General features: G+C 44.5%; 1 protein-coding gene across 4 annotated transcripts; it reads right to left on the bottom strand.

Moving 5' to 3' along the window:
- Positions 1-4,449: 4,449 nt before the first annotated feature.
- Positions 4,450-15,042, bottom strand: LOC143293563 (uncharacterized). Of its 4 annotated transcripts, none has more exons than XM_076604539.1 (9): positions 14,955-15,042; positions 14,761-14,798; positions 14,594-14,708; positions 13,601-13,812; positions 11,862-11,958; positions 7,392-7,613; positions 6,808-6,917; positions 6,166-6,292; positions 4,450-5,195 (listed from the first exon to the last, which is right to left on the bottom strand). In XM_076604539.1, the coding sequence occupies exons 4-9, from the start codon at positions 13,777-13,779 to the stop codon at positions 5,136-5,138; spliced, it is 795 nt and encodes a 264-aa protein (XP_076460654.1). In that variant the 5' UTR covers positions 13,780-13,812; positions 14,594-14,708; positions 14,761-14,798; positions 14,955-15,042; the 3' UTR covers positions 4,450-5,135. The 4 variants fall into 4 exon arrangements, with proteins under 4 accessions (XP_076460654.1, XP_076460651.1, XP_076460653.1 ...); XM_076604536.1 differs by having other exon boundaries at positions 13,601-13,834; positions 14,955-15,041; XM_076604538.1 differs by having other exon boundaries at positions 13,601-13,834; positions 14,991-15,039.
- Positions 15,043-20,000: the final 4,958 nt, after the last annotated feature.

Below are 20,000 nucleotides of genomic sequence, written 5' to 3'. Positions count from 1 at the left end.
CACTGCTCTCGTGACGTCAGGCGTGCAAGCAAAATTAGTCTATTGTACAACGATGTGTGTTCGTCTGTAACTGCTCGTTAGTATTTCAACATGTCTGGTATAATGTGTTCATGTAGGCAAATGTACGGCATCCGTATACACAATGATTTGGTGCCGCTGCGTATAGGCCTACATAACTGTGTTTTTGTATGAGTGTGTGCGCTTATGCGTGTTATGGTACGTAGTGTTATTTAGTTTAGTATTACATATTCACTGTATGCTACGCTTGTGTTCATTTTATCCACCCTCTTGGGAGTTTTGGAATAAAGACTACTCTGATTTTGACATAAAGGGTTTACCATTGTCTAACAGAAGAGTTCTTTTTGGCGATATTAGAGATACATATGAGCCAATTCGGGGATTCTTGAAGTTGGAAGCAGTGGATTTTTTTTTTTCATTTGATTTGATTCCATGTGAAACCGATCGACGGATTTTTGTTGTTGCTGGTTCAGTTTATGGAAAAAAAAGGATGATATACTTTGTAGTTTTAATCTTGGGCTGGAACTTGTAAACTTCACGTGAAGCCAGCTTGCCTTGATAATCATGTTCTCTGCAGTCTACCGGGCTACTGTAATCTATTCGGGCACTTTTTAACTAAAATTCTACCGCGTAACGTCTTATTTTGTATCGTACACTGTGCTCAACATTGCATGCAATACACATTACACTGCACTGCACTGAACTTTGCGAAACTCAAGTTGTTGGCAAAATACGAACAGGTTAGGCTATGCCAGACTATACTGCACTGAGTCTGTTGTACTGTGCTGAACTGAACTTTCCTCCTGAACCATACCACTCCCAACCTACTGTAGTTTATTTCGGTTTCAAGGAGGTGTCAGAACGTGCGGACAGATCCAAACGTCCTCCACCTCATCTGCTGTTACAAAAAACAAAAACAAAACAAAAACAACAACATGAAACTCAGCTCAGGCCTGACCTTCGCATGAACCCAACGCGCTTAGCAGGCCTTGAGAGTCTGCTTCTTTTTTTTCTTTAAATCATGCCCCGAGTGAGGATCGACCTCACGACCTTCAGATCGCTCTGACTTCAGTGATTATGGGACTGACGCGCTACCTACTGCGCTATCGAGGCACACGAGCAGACTTGCTTGCGGAACTGTAGCTAATGCTCTGTACCGTACTGTGAAGTTTTCGTGTGTGTGTGTGTGTGTGTGTTTTTGTTTGTTTTTTGTTGTTGTTTTCCCAACTACAGAACTTAAACCAACTCACGTGTTCTTTTTCTGCGCAGTTACTGAGTTTGTCTGATGTAAAATCCTGCAGCCACGAGGCAAGCACGCAAAAATGCCGGCGAGATGTGATTCCGCACAGCACAGATGTTCTGAGAGTTTCAGACATTCCAAGCCTTCTCCCCATCAAATGGCTGTGCTGGAGTTGTTTGGCATCGTCGAAGTTCCGACAGACGATGTTGATGTCTTGCTTCCCTTGAAAGGCCTGCTGCTGACGTGTTTTTGTTGATGACGGTAGTAGTAAACGTATTAAAGTTTGACGTAATCTAGGATATTTTGGGTCTTTGCGTTGTTGGCTAAAAGCTGTGAAACTACAGTGTGTCACATGCACAATAAGAACTTTCTACTCATATTGTAACACTTTTTCGTTCTTTAGAATTAGAAATTCCACTCAGGGTGAGCATGAATTCAGTACTGCATTCAAACGACCTTACCTTGCATGAACATTCTGAGACACTCTGGATGATTATCGACATCATTAATTGTGGGCATTTTATACTGATTTACACACACACACACACACACACACACACACACTGGGAGTTTGGGGGTGGTGGTGTTGATGTTAGTCGCACCTATATTTTCAAGTTTGCACCGCTTCAGAGGTGCCCCTCTGTTAAGGGTTGACGGTGGTCAGACGAGCGACACTATTAAGAATGACTGATTTTTAGGTTGGCGATAGAGATCTTTTATAACATGTCCTGGCCATATCTCTCTCTCTCTCTCTCTCTCTCTGTGTGTGTGTGTGTGCTTTTTTCCACATGAAATGGGAGGGTGGATGGGAGTAACACCAGGAGTAGAGCACATCTTAGTTTTACGTTGTTTTCAACACGTACAGGCTGTAGACACAGTTCCTTTACTTGCTGTTTCTTTCCCTGTTTATTATTTACTTTTATTTATCTGTTCATCATCCGTTGTGCCAAGTAAAGGCTGAAAGAAAACGAAACATCGAATCTTGCGGACCAAGGGAGAAAACACCACTATCACTCCGATGCGGACCTTTTCGGTCACTTCTCTCCCTTACTACAGTATTCCGCTCTGATCTCTCTGAACAGCATGTCCCGTTGTTGTGCTGCCTTTTTTTCTTTTTTTCATTGGATGTTAGTGGTAGGAAGTCAGTGGTTGGAAGTTTTCTCCGATTCTCAAGGACCCCTCCGCCACCGCCCCCCCCCACCCCCACCTCCCCCACACACACACATGCTCTTCACACACATTCGCATTCCATTCGAAACCCAGATTTGTATTTTTCATTGGTAGGTGGGGCCTGGGCATCTGCTGGATTACACATGTGTGTATGTTTTATGTTTTTTTCAGTATATATGGGAAGCAGAGGGTGGACGATGAGTGTGTGTGTGTGTGTGTGTGTGTGTGTGTGTGTGTGTGTTTCTTTTTTCTTCTTTTAGCTTATTTAATGTGTTATCTATTTTTAATTTTATGAAATCTTTGTTGTCATTACCGTTACCATTATCATTTTTTTGCTTTTTTTTTTAATGATTTATTTAAGCATGTTTATTTGTTTGATTTATTTCACATTTATTCTACATTCTGTTCATTTGATATTTCTTTCCTTTTCCTTGATATTTCTTTTCCTAATGCAACTTTGAGAATTATTTCAGTTTTTTGGCATTCTAATTTTCACATTGCTGTGATAAGGTGCGAACAGCGTCTGCTATTGCTCATCGGAAACGAACATGTGATTACGATGCTCGTGAGGATGTTGATGATGATGATGATGATGCACAAGTGTTTGTGCATTCATGTCTTCTTATTTTTACACTCTGGAACAGTTATTGAAACCCATGTCATCATCACGGCATCTTAGCTCTGATATATATTCTCAAACCTGTCTCGGTGCCACACTGTGATATATCTTCCTGTAAAATACCGCAGAATAATCATCCATTGGAAGGCCCAGTGGCCGAATGCTTACAGCGCTGCTTTCTTTGCAACGAGTGTCCTGAGGTCGATCCCAGGTTTGGCCCACCTGGTGGGTGAAGGGTGGAGATTGTCCCCAATCTCCCAGGTCAACATGATTATGTGCAGATCTCTTGGTGCCTGAACCCCCTTCGTGTGTATACGCATGCAGAAGATCATGTAATCCATCTCAGCGTTCGGTGGGTTTTGGAAACAAGAATATACCCAGCATGCACCCACACCCCGCCCCCTGTGCCCCCTCCCCCAGGCGCTGTGGCAGAGTCGGTTAAGTCTTTGACTTCTGATGCAGTGTTCACCGGTGACCGGGGTTCGAGTCCAGTCAGTTTCGGCATGGTGTTGTGTCCTTGTGGGAAAGGCGTTTTACTCCGATCTTCCTCACTCCACCCACGTGTGAATGGACACCTGACTTTGGGGGGTTTGGGGGAAAGACACAACGGCGGAAGGAGAGAACTGGCGATGGCCTCGCCTGAATTCCTCTGCCGAGCCTAAGATACGGCGGATGCCAGTTCACTGCCCCGACTGCTCATAATCTGAGCAGGCACCTGCTTGGCAGATGTGGTGTTGCGTGTATGGATTTGTCCGAATGCAGAGACGCCTCCTCGGGAGAACTGAACTGAACTGAACTGCCCCGACGACCTTGAAAGGCCATGGGATCGACCTTAACTTTAACCTTTAACCTTGCCTGTTGAACGGTGCGGATTAAAAAACAACAACTGAAAGCCAGCATGACGTAGACTGTACAAGTGGATAAAAGTGACGCTGAGTCCAAAGTCTGGATGATACTGAAGTTCAGACGCTGCCTGATAGTTGATAATGAACCAAGGGCACGGGGCGGGCCACGGCTAGTAGGCTACACAACAGGTCGTGCTGTTTATCTCCACCTGAACAGGGACAGGCACCTGATCGGCACGTGAGTGATTATCACCTACCTGTGGTGTGAACTGACTCAGTCTTTTGCTAAGATTTCAGATGTACAACGGGGTTTATATAATACTGATGACTGTAGACTCAGCGCCAGCCGCTTACCAGCCCAGCGTGATGGTACTCTTGCAATATTCAAACTTCACACACACACACACACACACACACACACACACACACACACACACACACACACACACACACACACACACACACACACACACACACACACCACACACACACACACACAGAGGCGTATTTAGACACATTCGTCGGCGCATACGCAAACAGTGCAAGCAGACTGAAGAAAAACAACAGTTTATTTCAAAACTTTCCAGCACACAATGTAACCTGAATGCATTTATTGTTACAAACAGTCATTCCGCACACACACACACACACACACACACACACACACACAACCACAGCCACACACACGCACACAACCACAACCACACACACACACACACAACCACAACCACACACATCCACAACCACACATATCACAGCATGTGAGCGCGCAGATAGTCAGATAGCCCTTTCTCACTCCCCTCTGGAGCTAACTGAAGTATGCATTTAATACATCCACTCATCCGCGTTCGCACATAAATCCACATTCAAACATACGAAAGTTCACCCATTAATGCATTAGCATACGCTTACAAGTACCCATGTACACACCCTTGCAAACAAACACGTATGCCACACACATTCAATAAAGTAACATACGTACATGTATGCATGTATATGTGCAGCATACACACTTAAACATGTACAAAAACATATACACTGAGTATGAGTATCCATCCATCCATCCATCAAGGCAACCACACAGTCCTGTATTATTTACAGAGCAATCGTTTATAAAAAAAAAAAATAAAAAAAAAAAAAAAAAAAACCCCGACTGTTAGCAGTGAAGACACAGACAATGATTCCACGTACCAATAACAATCTTCTCGCTATTATGACAGAACCCGCATGATGACCGTGTGTTTTATATCTTGTCGTAAGTGCGGCTTCCTTTGCACCCACTGAAGGTGAACAAGACCCCATCCTGCACAAATAGTTATACATTGTCAGTCATCGGCACCTTTATCTATGTCGTACATCCTATCAGACACATCGTTTTCATTATTTCATCATCATTTCTTGTCATTGCCTCTAAATTTTGTTATCAGAGATCGTCATCATCATCATCATCATCGTCGTCGTCGTCGTCGTCATCATCGTCGTTGTCGTCGTCGTCATCGTCAACAAAAGCAATAACAGTTCAACTAACAGCTTGATGTGATCAAGGGAAAGGGAGACCCTTTCTATCTGGTATGATGAACACATGAACAAGGTCACAGACGCAAGTCTTATTCAAAAGACTAGTGAGGGCATACCCCTCTCTCCCCTAAGGCATTCGGTTTCGATTGAGATGATAAATTGAGGTCGCTTGTGCAGCATGCGCTTAGCACACGTATAAGAACCCACGGCAACAAAAAGTTTTTTTCCAAGCAAAATCCTGAAGAAAAAAAAATCAACTTTCATAGTGAAAGAAATATGCATGCAAACTGAGAAGAAGAAAAAATGGGTGGAGTTGCACTGTGGCGACTCGCTCTCCCAGAAGGAAACTGCCCTGATTTCTTGCACAGAAATCTGTTGTGGCGAAATGCAGTGCGATGCAACACAGTGCGATGCAACACGGTGCGATGCAACACAGTGCAATGCAACACGGTGCGATGCAACACAGTGTAATGCAACACAGTGCGATGCAACACAGTACAATGCAACACAGTGCGATGCAACACAGTGCAATGCAACACAGTGCGATGCAACACAGTGCGATGCAACACGGTGCGATGCAACACAGTGCAATACGACACGATGCGATACGAAATAAAACTATACAAGACGATACAAGACAAAGTAAGACGAGGCAAGACAAGACACGATAAGACGAGGCAAGACGAGGAAAGACAGGACTAGACGACGCAAGACAAGACAAGACAAGACAAGACAAGGCAAGACAAAGACTGCACCTTGATGAGTCCCGGCAGTGCACTCCAGAAGGTGTAGTTGGGGATCATCTCTTTCCCTGCCGCCTTCCTCACGCCCTTCTGCACCGCCACCCCGGCGATGATGTACACACAGGCCACGCCCACAAACCTGCATCATCATCATCATCATCATCGTCATCAGCATCAGCATTAGCATCATCACTGATGTCGTCGTTGTCGTCGTCATCACCACTATCATCATCATCATCACTGATGTTGTCGTCGTCATCGTAACCGTCATCATCTTCATCATCGTCGTCGTCGTCGTCATCAGTACCACCGCCAGCACCACCATCCTCATCCTCATCATAGTTGAATATAGAGATTAAGTAGTAGTAGTAGTAGTAGTAGTAGTGGTGGTGGTGGTGGTGGTGGTGGCGGCAGCAACAGCAGCAGCAGTAGTGGTAGTAGTAGTAGTAGTAGTAGTAGTAGTAGTATGATGATGATGATGATGATGATTATCATCATTGTTGTTGTTGTTGTCAATATCGTTGCAGTAGTAGTAGTTCTTCTTCTTCTTTTTCTTCTTCTTGTCGTCGTCGTCATCATCATCATCATCAACATCATCATTATTGTCATTAAAAGATTTTTTTTTCAAAACCAGTCCCAAGTCCAAAAGCTTACACGATGCAGAGAATTGAACCCACGGACAGCCCACTACTGCCCCCGCCCCCTGAGGGAGTCGGTCCGGGACCAGAAGAAAGGCAGCAGTGGACACTGGTCAACGTCATTTCCTGGAGACAAAAAATCATAATGACGATAGTGATGATGATGATTATGATAACAAAGATAATGATAATAATAGGAAGAAGGTTGATGATGATGATCATCATCACCATCATACTACTACTACTACTTCTACTACAATCAATCCTCATCATCATCATCATCAGTCTTGTACTTGTCTTTACCTCTTGTCATTTCCTTGAATCACAGTACCTCATGAACAGCCTTTAGTCAGAAACATCGATACTTCAAATCTATCATCATGAGTCTGATCATTTCACAACCAAGATGTTCTTCTTTCTGTTGTTGTTTTAAACGGACATTGCCCATGAATCATTCACATACCTACAGACAGTACACAGCTGTGGAAACGAGCAAACAAACAATGCAGACAGCGTAAATAAGCAGATAGTACACACACACACACACACACACACACACACACACACACACACACACACACACACACACACAACACTCACATAGATGCCAGGGTTTATAGGATCCTCTCCTTGAACGTTCAGCGAGTCCGCGCCCCCTGACTGGTCACACTGCAGCGTGACGATGGTCGTTCTGGGAATGCCTGTGGAGTCTGTGTGAGTGTAGGTGACCTGAGTGTTGCCGGAACTGTCAGTCCCAAACGTGGCGGAGTCCACATCTCCTGCCGGGAAGGTGACTGTCCCGTAATTATCCACCTGGCATACCTGCGGCAATAAGCTGATGGCATGACTCACTTAATTCCCAGCCACCATGCTAAGTGCACCATGAGCTGATGGCATGACTCACTTCATTCCCAGCCACCATGCTAAGTGCACCATGAGCTGATGGCATGACTCACTTCATTCCCAGCCACCATGCTAAGTGCACCATGAGCTGATGGCATGACTCACTTAATTCCCAGCCACCATGCTAAGTGCACCATGAGCTGATGGCATGAATCACTTAATTCCCATCAACCATGCTAAGTGCACCATGAACTGATGGCATGACTCACTTAATTCCCAGCAACCATGCTAAGTGCACCATGAGCTGATGGCACGACTCACTTAATTCCAGCAACCATGCTAAGTGCACCATGAGCTGATGGCATGAATCACTTAATTCCCAGCCACCATGCTAAGTGCACCATGAGCTGATGGCATGAATCACTTCATTCCCAGCAACCATGCTAAGTGCACCATGAGCTGATGGCATGACTCACTTAATTCCAGCAACCATGCTAAGTGCACCATGAGCTGATGGCATGAATCACTTAATTCCCAGCCACCATGCTAAGTGCACCATGAGCTGATGGCATTACTCACTTCATTCCCAGCCACCATGCTAAGTGCACCATGAGCTGATGGCATGACTCACTTAATTCCCAGCAACCATGCTAAGTGCACCATGAACTGATCCAAGGCCCACGTAATGCTCATCCATCATGCTGATTATACAGTGATCTGACCCAAGGCTCACTTAATGCCTAATCGTCATGCTGATTATACAGTGATCTGACCCAAGGCTCACTTTATGCCTAATCGTCATGCTGATTATGCAGGTATCTGATCCAAGGCTCACTTAATGCCTAATCGTCATGCTGATTATACAGTGATCTGACCCAAGGCTCACTTAATGCCTAATCGTCATGCTGATTATACAGTGATCTGATCCAAGGCTCACTTAATGCCTAATCGTCATGCTGATTATACAGTGATCTGATCCAAGGCTCACAATGCCTAATCGTCATGCTGATTACACAGTGATCTGACCCAAGGCTCACTTAATGCCTATTCGTCATGCTGATTACACAGTGATCTGATCCAAGGCTCACTTAATGCCTATTCGTCATGCTGATTACACAGTGATCTGATCCAAGGCTCACTTAATGCCTAATCGTCATGCTGATTATACAGTGATCTGATCCAAGGCTCACGTAATGCCTGATCGTCATGCTGATTATACAGTGATCTGATCCAAGGCTCACTTAATGCCTATTCGTCATGCTGATTATACAGTGATCTGATCCAAGGCTCACTTAATGCCTATTCGTCATGCTGATTATACAGTGATCTGATCCAAGGCTCACTTAATGCCTATTCGTCATGCTGATTATGCAGTGATCTGATCCAAGGCTCACTTAATGCCTAATCGTCATGCTGGTTATACAGTGATCTGATCCAAGGCTCACTTAATGCCTATTCGTCATGCTGATTATACAGTGATCTGATCCAAGGCTCACTTAATGCCTAATCGTCATGCTGGTTATACAGTGATCTGATCCAAGGCTCACTTAATGCCTATTCGTCATGCTGGTTATACAGTGATCTGATCCAAGGCTCACTTAATGCCTAATCGTCATGCTGGTTATACAGTGATCTGATCCAAGGCTCACTTAATGCCTAATCGTCATGCTGATTATACAGTGATCTGATCCAAGGCTCACTTAATGCCTATTCGTCATACGAAGTACACGTACGGTAGTCGGTCGCGTCCGGCTATGACCATCAGAACAGCAATGGAGGCAACAGCTGTCCCCAACTATCTGGGATAGAATTTGATCATAGTGGAGAGTGCCTTGCCCGAGGTTTTATGTATGTATGGTAGTCAGCCGTGTTGGACGATGACAATCTGCTGTTCCGACAATCTGGGCTAGAATTTGATGACAGTGGATCGTGCCTCGCCGAGCTCTTGGCCAAGAGGGTTTCAGGACAGTCGCCGTTGAGGTCGATCCCCAAAAGCCATCTAGCCCCCAAGGCTGGAGCACTGAGAGCCAGTTCAAACTTGTCTCCTAGTTTGAGAGTCAAAAGACTAAGCTATAACTGACTTCCCATTACGGAAGAGAAACCATTGTTCATACAGCTCACAATTTACTGCTGGCCCAACTGTACGCTAATGCCAGTCTCTGATATAAGCTGATCGTTGGATCATTTAATGCCTAATCGTCACGGTGTGTACACCGTAAGCTGATTCCGTGACTCAGTTATTGCCTAGTGGTCATGCTAAGTACACCATAAGCTGATCCATGGCTCACTTTATGCCTAGTTGTCATGATAATATCGTAATGAGGTAATCACCCATAGCTCACTTAATGCCTAATAATTATTGTTCGACAATAGGATTTCTGAATATCAAGTGAATATTGTGTGCAATGGCCAACAAAACCTTCATTGCGATTAAAAATTGCTTACATTGTCATTGACTTCTTTTTTTTTTCTTTTTTTTATACTTTTTTTTTAATCACAGAAAATCACACACAGCTTGCACACAAAAAACACTGTTGAACAATCTTAGAATGTGTATTTTCGTAACTTATCGAAGCGAACAAAATCAAAATATTTCCATGTGTTTGTTGTTTGTCGGCATTTTGAATGGTTTCCATAGGAACGGCAAGTCAGAATTTTTTTTTTGTGTGTGTGTGCTTCTTAAGTCACACATGATGCATTCTGACCATCAGAATATATCAACAAAAAAAAAAAAAAAAAAAAAAAAAGATTTTTGATCAGTTCGAACCCCCATGTCTGATCTTAATGCAAAACAACATTCTATAGTACAGGCAAATGCAAACAAGTGAGTACAATGTAAGAGAATGCAAAACATCGGAGTATATCTACAATGCAGGGTGATGAAACAAGGTAATGCAATATAGAAGAAAGCATAATGACACAGTGCAACACTGAACACAAGGTAACAAAATGTAACCAGCTGCTTTGCGAATTGTCGCAGACTGACGGCTGGGAGGACGCGGGTTCGAATCCCAGCGGAGGTGGGTTGTTTGTTTTTTTTTTCCGGCCCGTGGCAAACTCCTACCTAGAGTTCAGTGTTCTATGGGCATTAATTTGAAGGCTGGGACAACACAGTAGAGTGTCATCCCTTCACGGATGCGTCTTTGGGTGTATTGCTCTAATTTCCTGACAGACGCTGCAAGTATCAGTATATCTCGGGTCTGGTTGTCGCCGGGATATCATTATGACAGGAAGCGTAGAGAACAGCCTTGTCACGCAGTCCCAAACCTAAATGGACATCCATAGCAGCATCGTCATCATCAACATCGTCATCATCATCATCGTCACCCCCCTCCTCCTTCGTCATAAATTAAAAAAGAAATTGAAAAAACCTCCAAAATCATGCCCTGCTCTCATGGTGACCTCAGTTTCGATATCCCTCCACTTCCATGCTTGCGGAGAGTCCTGTCACGGTCTTTGGTGTCGGTAGATTCATAGAGGGCTGTTGTCTCTAGGTGAGACGCTCACTCAGTCTGGCTCCGCGACTAAGCCATTATTGTCAGTAGGGTCCTTAGTAGGTGGTGTCCTTAGTACGTGAAATCAGAACAGGCACTGCTAAACACTATGGAAGTGACTCAGCAGCAGCGCAGAGTCCTAACACTGATGGATCCCTGCGGAATGCCGACTCTGGAACTGTGACAGACGAACGTGGGTGTGGCTCTGTATGAGGGGACTCGGAATGAACGGCGTGGGAGCTGTGGCACTGAAAGGGTGCTGATGATGGGGTACCAAAAGAAAAAAAAAAGAAAAGAAAAAAAAGGGGGTGATGAAATATGGGAGAAAAAAGAATGACATAAAATAGTACAGAACAAAGCAAAACGACACAGAACAATGCAGGACAAAGCAAAACGACAGAGAACAACACAGAACAAAGCAAAACGACAGAGAACAACATAGAACAAAGCAAAACGACAGAGAACAACATAGAACAAAGCAAAACGACAGAGAACAACACAGAACAAAGCAAAACGACAAAGAACAATACAAGATAATACAAAACAACAAAGAACAATACAAGATAATACAAAACAACAAAGAACAATACAAGATTATACAAAACAACAAAACAGAACAAATAAAGAAGAGTGCAAACGAGTCAAACACAAAGCCAGATAATCTGCAAACTGGTCAGCGCAGTGCAGGTAATGAATGCAAAAACAAGGCCAGTGCGATACGATCGTCATTTACCGCCACGCTGCTGCACTCTCCATAGCCTTCAGTGAACGGGGTGCACGGGCTGTACGAGTACTTCCAGGAACCTGATGCGTCCGGCACATCTGGGAACCTGCACGTTTTGTTATGTGCTGTATTGTTGATGATGATGCTGATGATGATGATGCTGATGATGATTGTTATTGTTATTGTTGTTGTTAATGATGTTGATGGTGGTGGTGGTGGTGGTGGCGGTGGGGGTTGTGTAATCAGTAGTAGTAGTAGTAGTAGTAGTAGCAGTAGTAGTAGCGGAGCCGCTGTGGCACAGTCGGTATGGTGGTGGTAGTGGTGGTGGTGGTGGGGGTGTATCACTAGTAGTAGTAGCAGTAGTAGATCGGTGTGTAGTTGTAGTAGTAGTAGCCGCTGTGGCACAGTGAATCGGTTACCAGTGTCCATCGATGATCAGGGATGGAAGTCCCGAATCTAGATGGACGATGTGGTGTTCTTAATTAAGAAACACACTTTGCTCCCAGCTTTCTACACTCCAGCCAGGTGTCAATGGGTCAATACTAGCGGACTTGGGCTGGGGATGATGGAGTCTCCCGTCGGATCGGCGGATGAGTAGACAGGCAGGCCTATCTGTCGGTGTGTGTCCTCATATGGGAGAAGAGGCCGATTCTGGATGCACAGCACTTCCCACAGATGTTGCAAGGGAAAACGTCTCCAGAAGTTGAGCCCTGCTTCCTTCGCTCACGCTTCTCCTTAATGGCCAGCGTTCTCTTGTTTTCAAAGGTCTTTATGCCACTAGAGTACAGCATCCTCCAGCGAGAGCATGTCAAGGGCATCAGTTTCCCAGGAAGCGATATCTATGTCACAGGGTTTGAGATTTGTCTTCAAGGTGTCCTTGAAGCGCTTGCAGGGTCTTCCAAGTTCGCGGTGGCCTTCCTTCAGCTGGCCATATAACAGTGTCTTCGGGATCCTGCTGTCTGTCATGCGGACAACGTGTCCTGTCCAGCGTAGCTGGCACTGGATCAGCAGGCTTTCGATGCTGGGCTGGGGAAGGTTAATCTAAACGGCAGAAGGAAAGCATTGGACCCGACCTTCTCATGTCGGGCTCAGGACACATTGAACTCACTGCACCAAGGGCCGTAAAACCTATTGGACCTTTATGATGACGATGATGATGATTATGAGTGACAGTAGTAGTAGTAGTAGTAGTAGTAGTAGTAGTAGTAGTATCATTATCATCATCATCATCATCATTAAGGACAGAGGCCGTTTGCCATATGTGTGGTGCGGGTACTTGCTAGTGTCCGTGATTCGTATGTCTGCGTGCCTGAGTGCGTGCTGCAAGAATGTGTGTGTGTTTTTTTTGTTTGTTGTTGTTGTTGTTGTAGTTTTTTACAAGGTTGCATGGGTGGGGGTGTGGTTTACAATGTTCAGCTGCGAGGGTGTAATCTGGTACCCCCCCTCCCCCCCCCCCTCTATCTCTCTCTCTGTGTCATCCGTCCACACACACACAGACACAGAAACAGACACAGACAGAGACACAGACAGACAGACAAACACACACACACACACACACACACACACACACACACGCACACTCACTACACACACACACACACACACACTTCACACACACACACACGCACACACACACACACACACACACACACACACACACACACTACACACACTACACACTACACACATACACACACACACACATACACACACACACGTTCATTTCAACCAATTAACACATCACTCACGCCGCTTGTGAGGAGCTGCCCTGAATGGGCGTGAGGTCGATGGTCCCTTGGGAGGAGGTGCACTTGCACGGCCCGTCCTGAACACAGTCCTGCCCCTCCACCACCACCGTCCACTCCCCCCACCACAGGGCCAGCAGAAAAGCTAGCGTCTTCAGCATCTGTTTCTTTCCTTGCATCATGGTGTTCCCCAAGGTGCCGTGCTGAACGCTCCTCTGTGTGATGAGATAATGACCACTGGAACACAGGGGTGCAGGGATGTATTCTTCTTCTTCTTTTTGTTGTTGTTGTTGTTTATTCTGTTGTTTTCATTTAATTACTTTTCTTTTTCGTTTATACGTTCAGTTCAGTTTAGCCAGTCACATCGGTCTATCAGTTAGATGGGTATTTAGTTAGCCACTAAGCCAGTTAGCTAGTTAACAAGTTAGTTTGTTTCTTAGTTTGCTTGTTACCTGGTTAGCTAGTTAGCGAGCTGGCCAGCTTGCTATTTTCTTGATTCCCTAGTCAGGTAAATATTACATTGTTGGTTACTTAGCTAGTTGATCGGTTTGTATGTTAGTCATTCGTAAATAATAACCTCTTGACTTTGTTGTGACTTAATGCGCTCAAAACTATGCGTGATTTATTTATCTATTTATCAAAAAAAAAAAAAAAAAAAAAAAATTCATACAATGAATATGATCGATTTGTCCCTGTTTCACATTACTATTCTCTCTCTCTCTCTCTCTCTCTCTCTCTCTCTCTCTCTCTCTCTCTTTATGTTCTTTGTGTCTATCTTTCTGTCTTCCTCCTTTTCTTTCTGTCCCTACCCCTGTGTCCTTTGCTATTGCCTGTGGGTGTTCGTTCAAAGAAATAAACAGAATATTAACTAACAAATAAGTAGATGAATGAATAAAGAAAAAAATAAACGAATAAATGAATGAATGAATAAACAAATAAAGAAGTAAACAAAAACAAATAAACAAACAAACTAATAAATAAATAAATAGAACTTACTTCGCCTGAATAATCCTTGGTATTGCCTCAGGCCACTGCCACACTGACACAAGAACTGCCTCTCTCACTTCTCCCCGTCTGTGAAGCAACAGTGTGTGACAGTCAGCTGAGTGACCTGAAGACTATCGGTGAGATGGTGACGAGTGTGTGACAGTCAGCTGAGTGACCTGAAGACTATCGGTGAGATGGTGACGAAGCCTGGCCACTGAAGAGAGAACACACACACACACACACACACACACACACACACACACACACACACACACACACACACAAGTTCAAGAAGGTCATAACCGCGTGATAACATAAAAACAACAATATATATATATATCTGAAGCCGATGACTTCACATGCAGTATACCTATATAGGTATATATAGGTATAGCAGGTATCTCACGAGCCTAGTCCTCTCGACTGGCTCAGCTCTGTGCAGTCGTCAGCAGATTTTCTCAATAGGAGGCCCCCTCTATCTGTCCTGTGGTCGCCTCTCTGGCCGTTCACTGATACCGTCCACGTGATCAGCATACCTTGTGACACTGAGTAGGTAAGTACTGAGGCACTGACAGTCATATCAGTGGTAATACCCTGGTTCTTTTCCCAGGACCGCCCTCCTTACTGTTGAGGGGGCGTGACTCGGCACTTTCACGGCTTCACACACACACACACACACACACACACACACACACACACACAATATCAAAGTGATTCTGTGTTAACGTTGGTTATGTGACTTAAATCGTTTTGTGAACTGCACAAAGAAAATGTCGAGCCGGTTTTCTTAACAATTGGTATAATTGATACAGTTTTTTGTTTACTACGATCGTGATCATTATCATGATTATTATCACGATAATGGTGCTTGTTTTTATCAGTATTGTTATTATCAACATTGTTAGTAGTAGTAGTAGTTGTATCATCACTATCATATTATTGTCGTCCTCATTCCTCTCATCATCATCATTTTTTGGTCTGTTTGTCTCTCCCCCCCCCCCCCCCTTCCAAATCAATTTAAAGAACCAGCATCTCATGGTCTCATGGTCGAAGAAATCCATACAAGAATGGTGAATATCTGACGATTGTTAATGTTGTTGTTTTTCTTCTTCTTCTTCTTCTTTTACTACTACTACGACTACTACTGCTTCTTCTTCTTCTTTTTCTGTTGCTACCTGCTGTGTTTACATTACTGTTGCGTCCGTTTGTTCTTTTTGGTTGTTGTTGTTTTCTTGTGCCCGCCTTTGCTGTTGTTGCTATGATCACCATCCCTTGTTGTTGTTGCTATGGTCACCATCCCTTGTTGTTGTTGCTATGGTCACCATCCCTTGTTGTTGTTGCTATGGTCACCATCCCTTGTTGTTGTTGCTATGATCACCATCCCTTGTTGTTGTTGCTATGGTCACCATCCCTTGTTGTTGTTGCTATGGTCACCACCCCTTGTTGTTGTTGCTATGGTCACCATCCCTTGTTGTTGTTGCTATGGTCACCATCCCTTGTTGTTGTTGTTGCTATGGTCACCATCCCTTGTTGTTGTTGCTATGGTCACCATCCCTTGTTGTTGTTGCTATGATCACCATCCCTTGTTGTTGTTGCTATGGTCACCATCCCTTGTTGTTGTTGTTGCTATGGTCACCATCCCTTGTTGTCAACGTAGTCGTTTTCATTGCCGTGTGTTGTTAACTTATCCGCCATTGCATATGGAAATCAGTTTGTCTGGATATTAACCTAATTATGATACATTGACAGTTTAAGCGTGGGGAAAAAAACCACAAAAAGCAAAAAAACAAACAAACAAAAAATATATCGGTAATTGAAGCATCATTGCCGTTAGCGCGTTATCACTTTGTGTTTTCTCTTGTCAAAAAAAACAAAAACAACATCAGTGCAAAACTAATCTCATGTTTCTAGGCGGAGACAGGACGCGGAGCATTGTCGTGTGCTGAGTTATGACGAACATGATTAATTAAACCAATCATCAACCCCGCCCTCACACCCCCCCCCCCTCACCCCCACCTCCCCCGCGCCCCCGGCCCGCCAACCCGTCATTGTCGTTATTGTCAGCCAGTGTGTGTGTGTGTGTGTGTGTGTGTGTGTGTGTGTGTGTGTGTGTGTGTGTGTGTGTGTGAGAGAGAGAGTGAGAGAGAGAGGGAGGAAGAAACGGTTTGTATCTGTGTTTGTGTCTGTGTGTGTCTGTGCCTCTGCCTCTGCCTGTGTCAATGTGTGCGTCACACAGAGAGAGAGAGAGAGAGGGGGGGGGGCGGGGAGGGAGGGGGGAGGGGGGGAGGGTGAGACAGACAGACACAGGGAGGGAGGGAGACAGAGACAGAAACAGAGAAAAAGAGAGAGAGAGAGAATGGGGGGGGGGGGGGGGGGGGAGGAAGAGAGACAGAGACAGAAACAGAAAAAAGAGAGAGAGAGAGATCCGGTTTTCCAAGTGACTCTAATAGTAACACTCACGGTATGTCCATGTGTGCACTCCGAAGAAGGTTCATCCAAGGCACAGTCGTTATCTGCAGCTGTGAGGTCATCACTTGATAGCTCTTTGTTTCGGTCTCTGCCTGTCTCTGTCTGTGCCTGTCTCTGTCTCTCTCTGCCTGTCCCTGTCTCTCTCTGCCTGTCTATGTCTCTCTCTGCCTGTCTCTGTCTCTCCCTGTCTCTGTCTCTCTCTGCCTATCTCTGTCTCTCTCTGCCTGTCTCTGTCTCTGCCTGTCTCTGTCTCTCTCTGCCTATCTCTGTCTCTCCCTGTCTCTGTCTCTCTCTGGCTGTCTCTGTCTCTCTCTGTGCCTATCTCTGTCTCTCCCTGTCTCTGTCTCTCTCTGCCTGTCTCTGTCTCTCTCTGCCTGTCTCTCTCTCTCTCTCTGCCTGTCTTTGTCTCTGCCTGATTCTGTCTCTCTCTGCCTGTCTCTGTCTCTCCCTGTCTCTGTCTCTCTCTGCCTGTCTCTGTCTCTCTCTGCCTATCTCTGTCTCTCCCTGTCTCTGTCTCTCTCTGCCTGTCTCTGTCTCTCTCTGCCTATCTCTGTCTCTGCCTGTCTCTGTCTCTGCCTGTCTCTGTCTCTCTCTGCCTGTCTCTGTCTCTCCCTGTCTCTGTCTCTCTCTGCCTATCTCTGTCTCTCCCTGTCTCTGTCTCTCTCTGCCTGTGTCTCTCTCTGCCTGTCTCTGTCTCTCTCTGCCTATCTCTGTCTCTCCCTGTCTCTGTCTGTCTCTGCCTATCTCTGTCTCTCCCTGTCTCTGTCTCTCTCTGCCTGTCTCTGTCTCTCCCTGTCTCTGTCTCTCTCTGCCTGTCTCTGTCTCTGCCTGATTCTGTCTCTCTCTGCCTGTCTCTGTCTCTCCCTGTCTCTGTCTCTCTCTGGCTGTCTCTGTCTCTCTCTCTGCCTATCTCTGTCTCTCCCTGTCTCTGTCTCTCTCTGCCTGTCTCTGTCTCTCTCTGCCTGTCTCTGTCTCTCTCTGCCTATCTCTGTCTCTGCCTGTCTCTGTCTCTGCCTGTCTCTGTCTCTCTCTGCCTGTCTCTGTCTCTCCCTGTCTCTGTCTCTCTCTGCCTGTCTCTGTCTGTCTCTGCCTATCTCTGTCTCTCCCTGTCTCTCTCTGCCTATCTCTGTCTCTCCCTGTCTCTGTCTCTCTCTGCCTGTCTCTGTCTCTGCCTATCTCTGTCTCTCCCTGTCTCTGTCTCTCTCTGCCTGTCTGTCCCGCTGTTATTGTCTGTCTGTTAATCCTGATTCCCGCGTTTCGTAATTGACAATACGGTTATATTGTTTATCTCCTGAGGGGCCTATGAGTGTATGTTTTCTGGGTAGATGTCGGTTAAAGTGAAAAAGAAAACACTGAAGGAAAAATACAGACAAAATAAAAATAAAAACATAAAGGGAAACTACTGAACTATACTTCTAGGTTATTATAGTGCACACGGTAGGCTCAGATGAACCAATTTTTTTCGTCCAGTGAGTTTCAGTTTCAGTAGCTGAAGGAGGCGTCACTGCGTTCGGACAAAACCATATACGCTACACCACATCTGCCAAGCAGATGCCTGACCAGCAGCGTAACCCAACGCGCTTAGTCAGGCCTTGAGAAAAAAAAAAGGGGGAATAAATAATAGATAAACTTACATAAATAAATAAATAAATAATTATGATATAGAAAAAGGTAGTAGTAGTAGTAGTAGTAGTAGTAGTAGTAGTAGTAGTAGTAGTAATAATAATAATAATAATAATAATATAAAAGACAACAATGATGATAAATAAGCAAATAAATGTAAAACATGAAGACACACATTCACACATACACCCACACATGCATAACAGATGAACAGTGAACAAACCGTAACTGTGTCAGTGGTTGTTGTTTTTGTTGTTGTTGTTGTTGTTTTTGTTTTTTGTCGTTTGTGTTTTGTTTAGTGTCTGTCGAAATCTCCACTGATAAACGATGCATGAAACTGTACGTGAAATTTCTTGATCACCGTCTCTGATTGGCCTTTTGTTTGCACGCCGTTTCAGATTGTTTTGTTAGTGCACTATAAATTCTAGGTAACCGGTGGTCATTGTCAGTAACACAGTATTACACCGTGGGAAATAGATGTGAGTGGACTGTCTGTCGACTGCAACTTTCGCACTATTCAGACTCTCCCGCTTTTCTTATCCCCACATCCCTGTATAAAGATATATATATATATATAGACAAAATGAAAAGGAGACAGAATAAAATAAAATGAAATAAATCAGAACAAAATAGAATAGAATAAAATAACATGAAATAAACATAAAACCCGTTTGAATCGGCCTGCTTTATGGAAGGGATATAACTTCACCATCATCTTGCCAACAACGTATTTTTTATCGCTTACCTCCCTTGTGCTGGCAAACTACGATGCCCACTTGCACAATCCTGACCGACGTGATTGACTGTTTCATTTGATATTGATACACACCCAAAGTAAAGACAAAATGTGATTCATTCTAATATCTCGACATAAAGATATATACCTTGGTATATACATACAGGTATACACATGCCTATCAGAATAGAATATTAAAATAAAGAATAAGCGGTCTTTCTTCAAGCAACTTACTTGAGGTTTGGATCGATTTCTCGTTCTTTCGTTCGTCCGTTCAACCAGTTTGTTTGTCAGTTCATCGTTTCGTTGATTTCTTTGTTGGCTGGTTGGCTGGATTTTTGGCTGATTGGCTGGTTGGCTGGATTTTTGGCTGATTGGTTGGTTGGCTGGCTGGTTGGTTGTTGGGCACTTAGTCCGTCAATCGGGTAGACGATGTTTGGATGGAAACTTTGTCATTCATTATTCAGTCAGACAATCAGTTGGTTGTTCATCCAGTTGGTAAAGTTAGGATCGAAACTAAAGGGGAAAACGTACCGACCCCCGGGGCTTTCATTAATGGCCGCGCCATGCAGCAAGCACGTGCAGTCC

This window comes from Babylonia areolata, chromosome 19, assembly GCF_041734735.1.
Source record: "Babylonia areolata isolate BAREFJ2019XMU chromosome 19, ASM4173473v1, whole genome shotgun sequence".
Taxonomy (NCBI): domain Eukaryota; kingdom Metazoa; phylum Mollusca; class Gastropoda; order Neogastropoda; family Buccinidae; genus Babylonia; species Babylonia areolata.
This window is presented reverse-complemented; position numbering and strand designations above follow the sequence as displayed.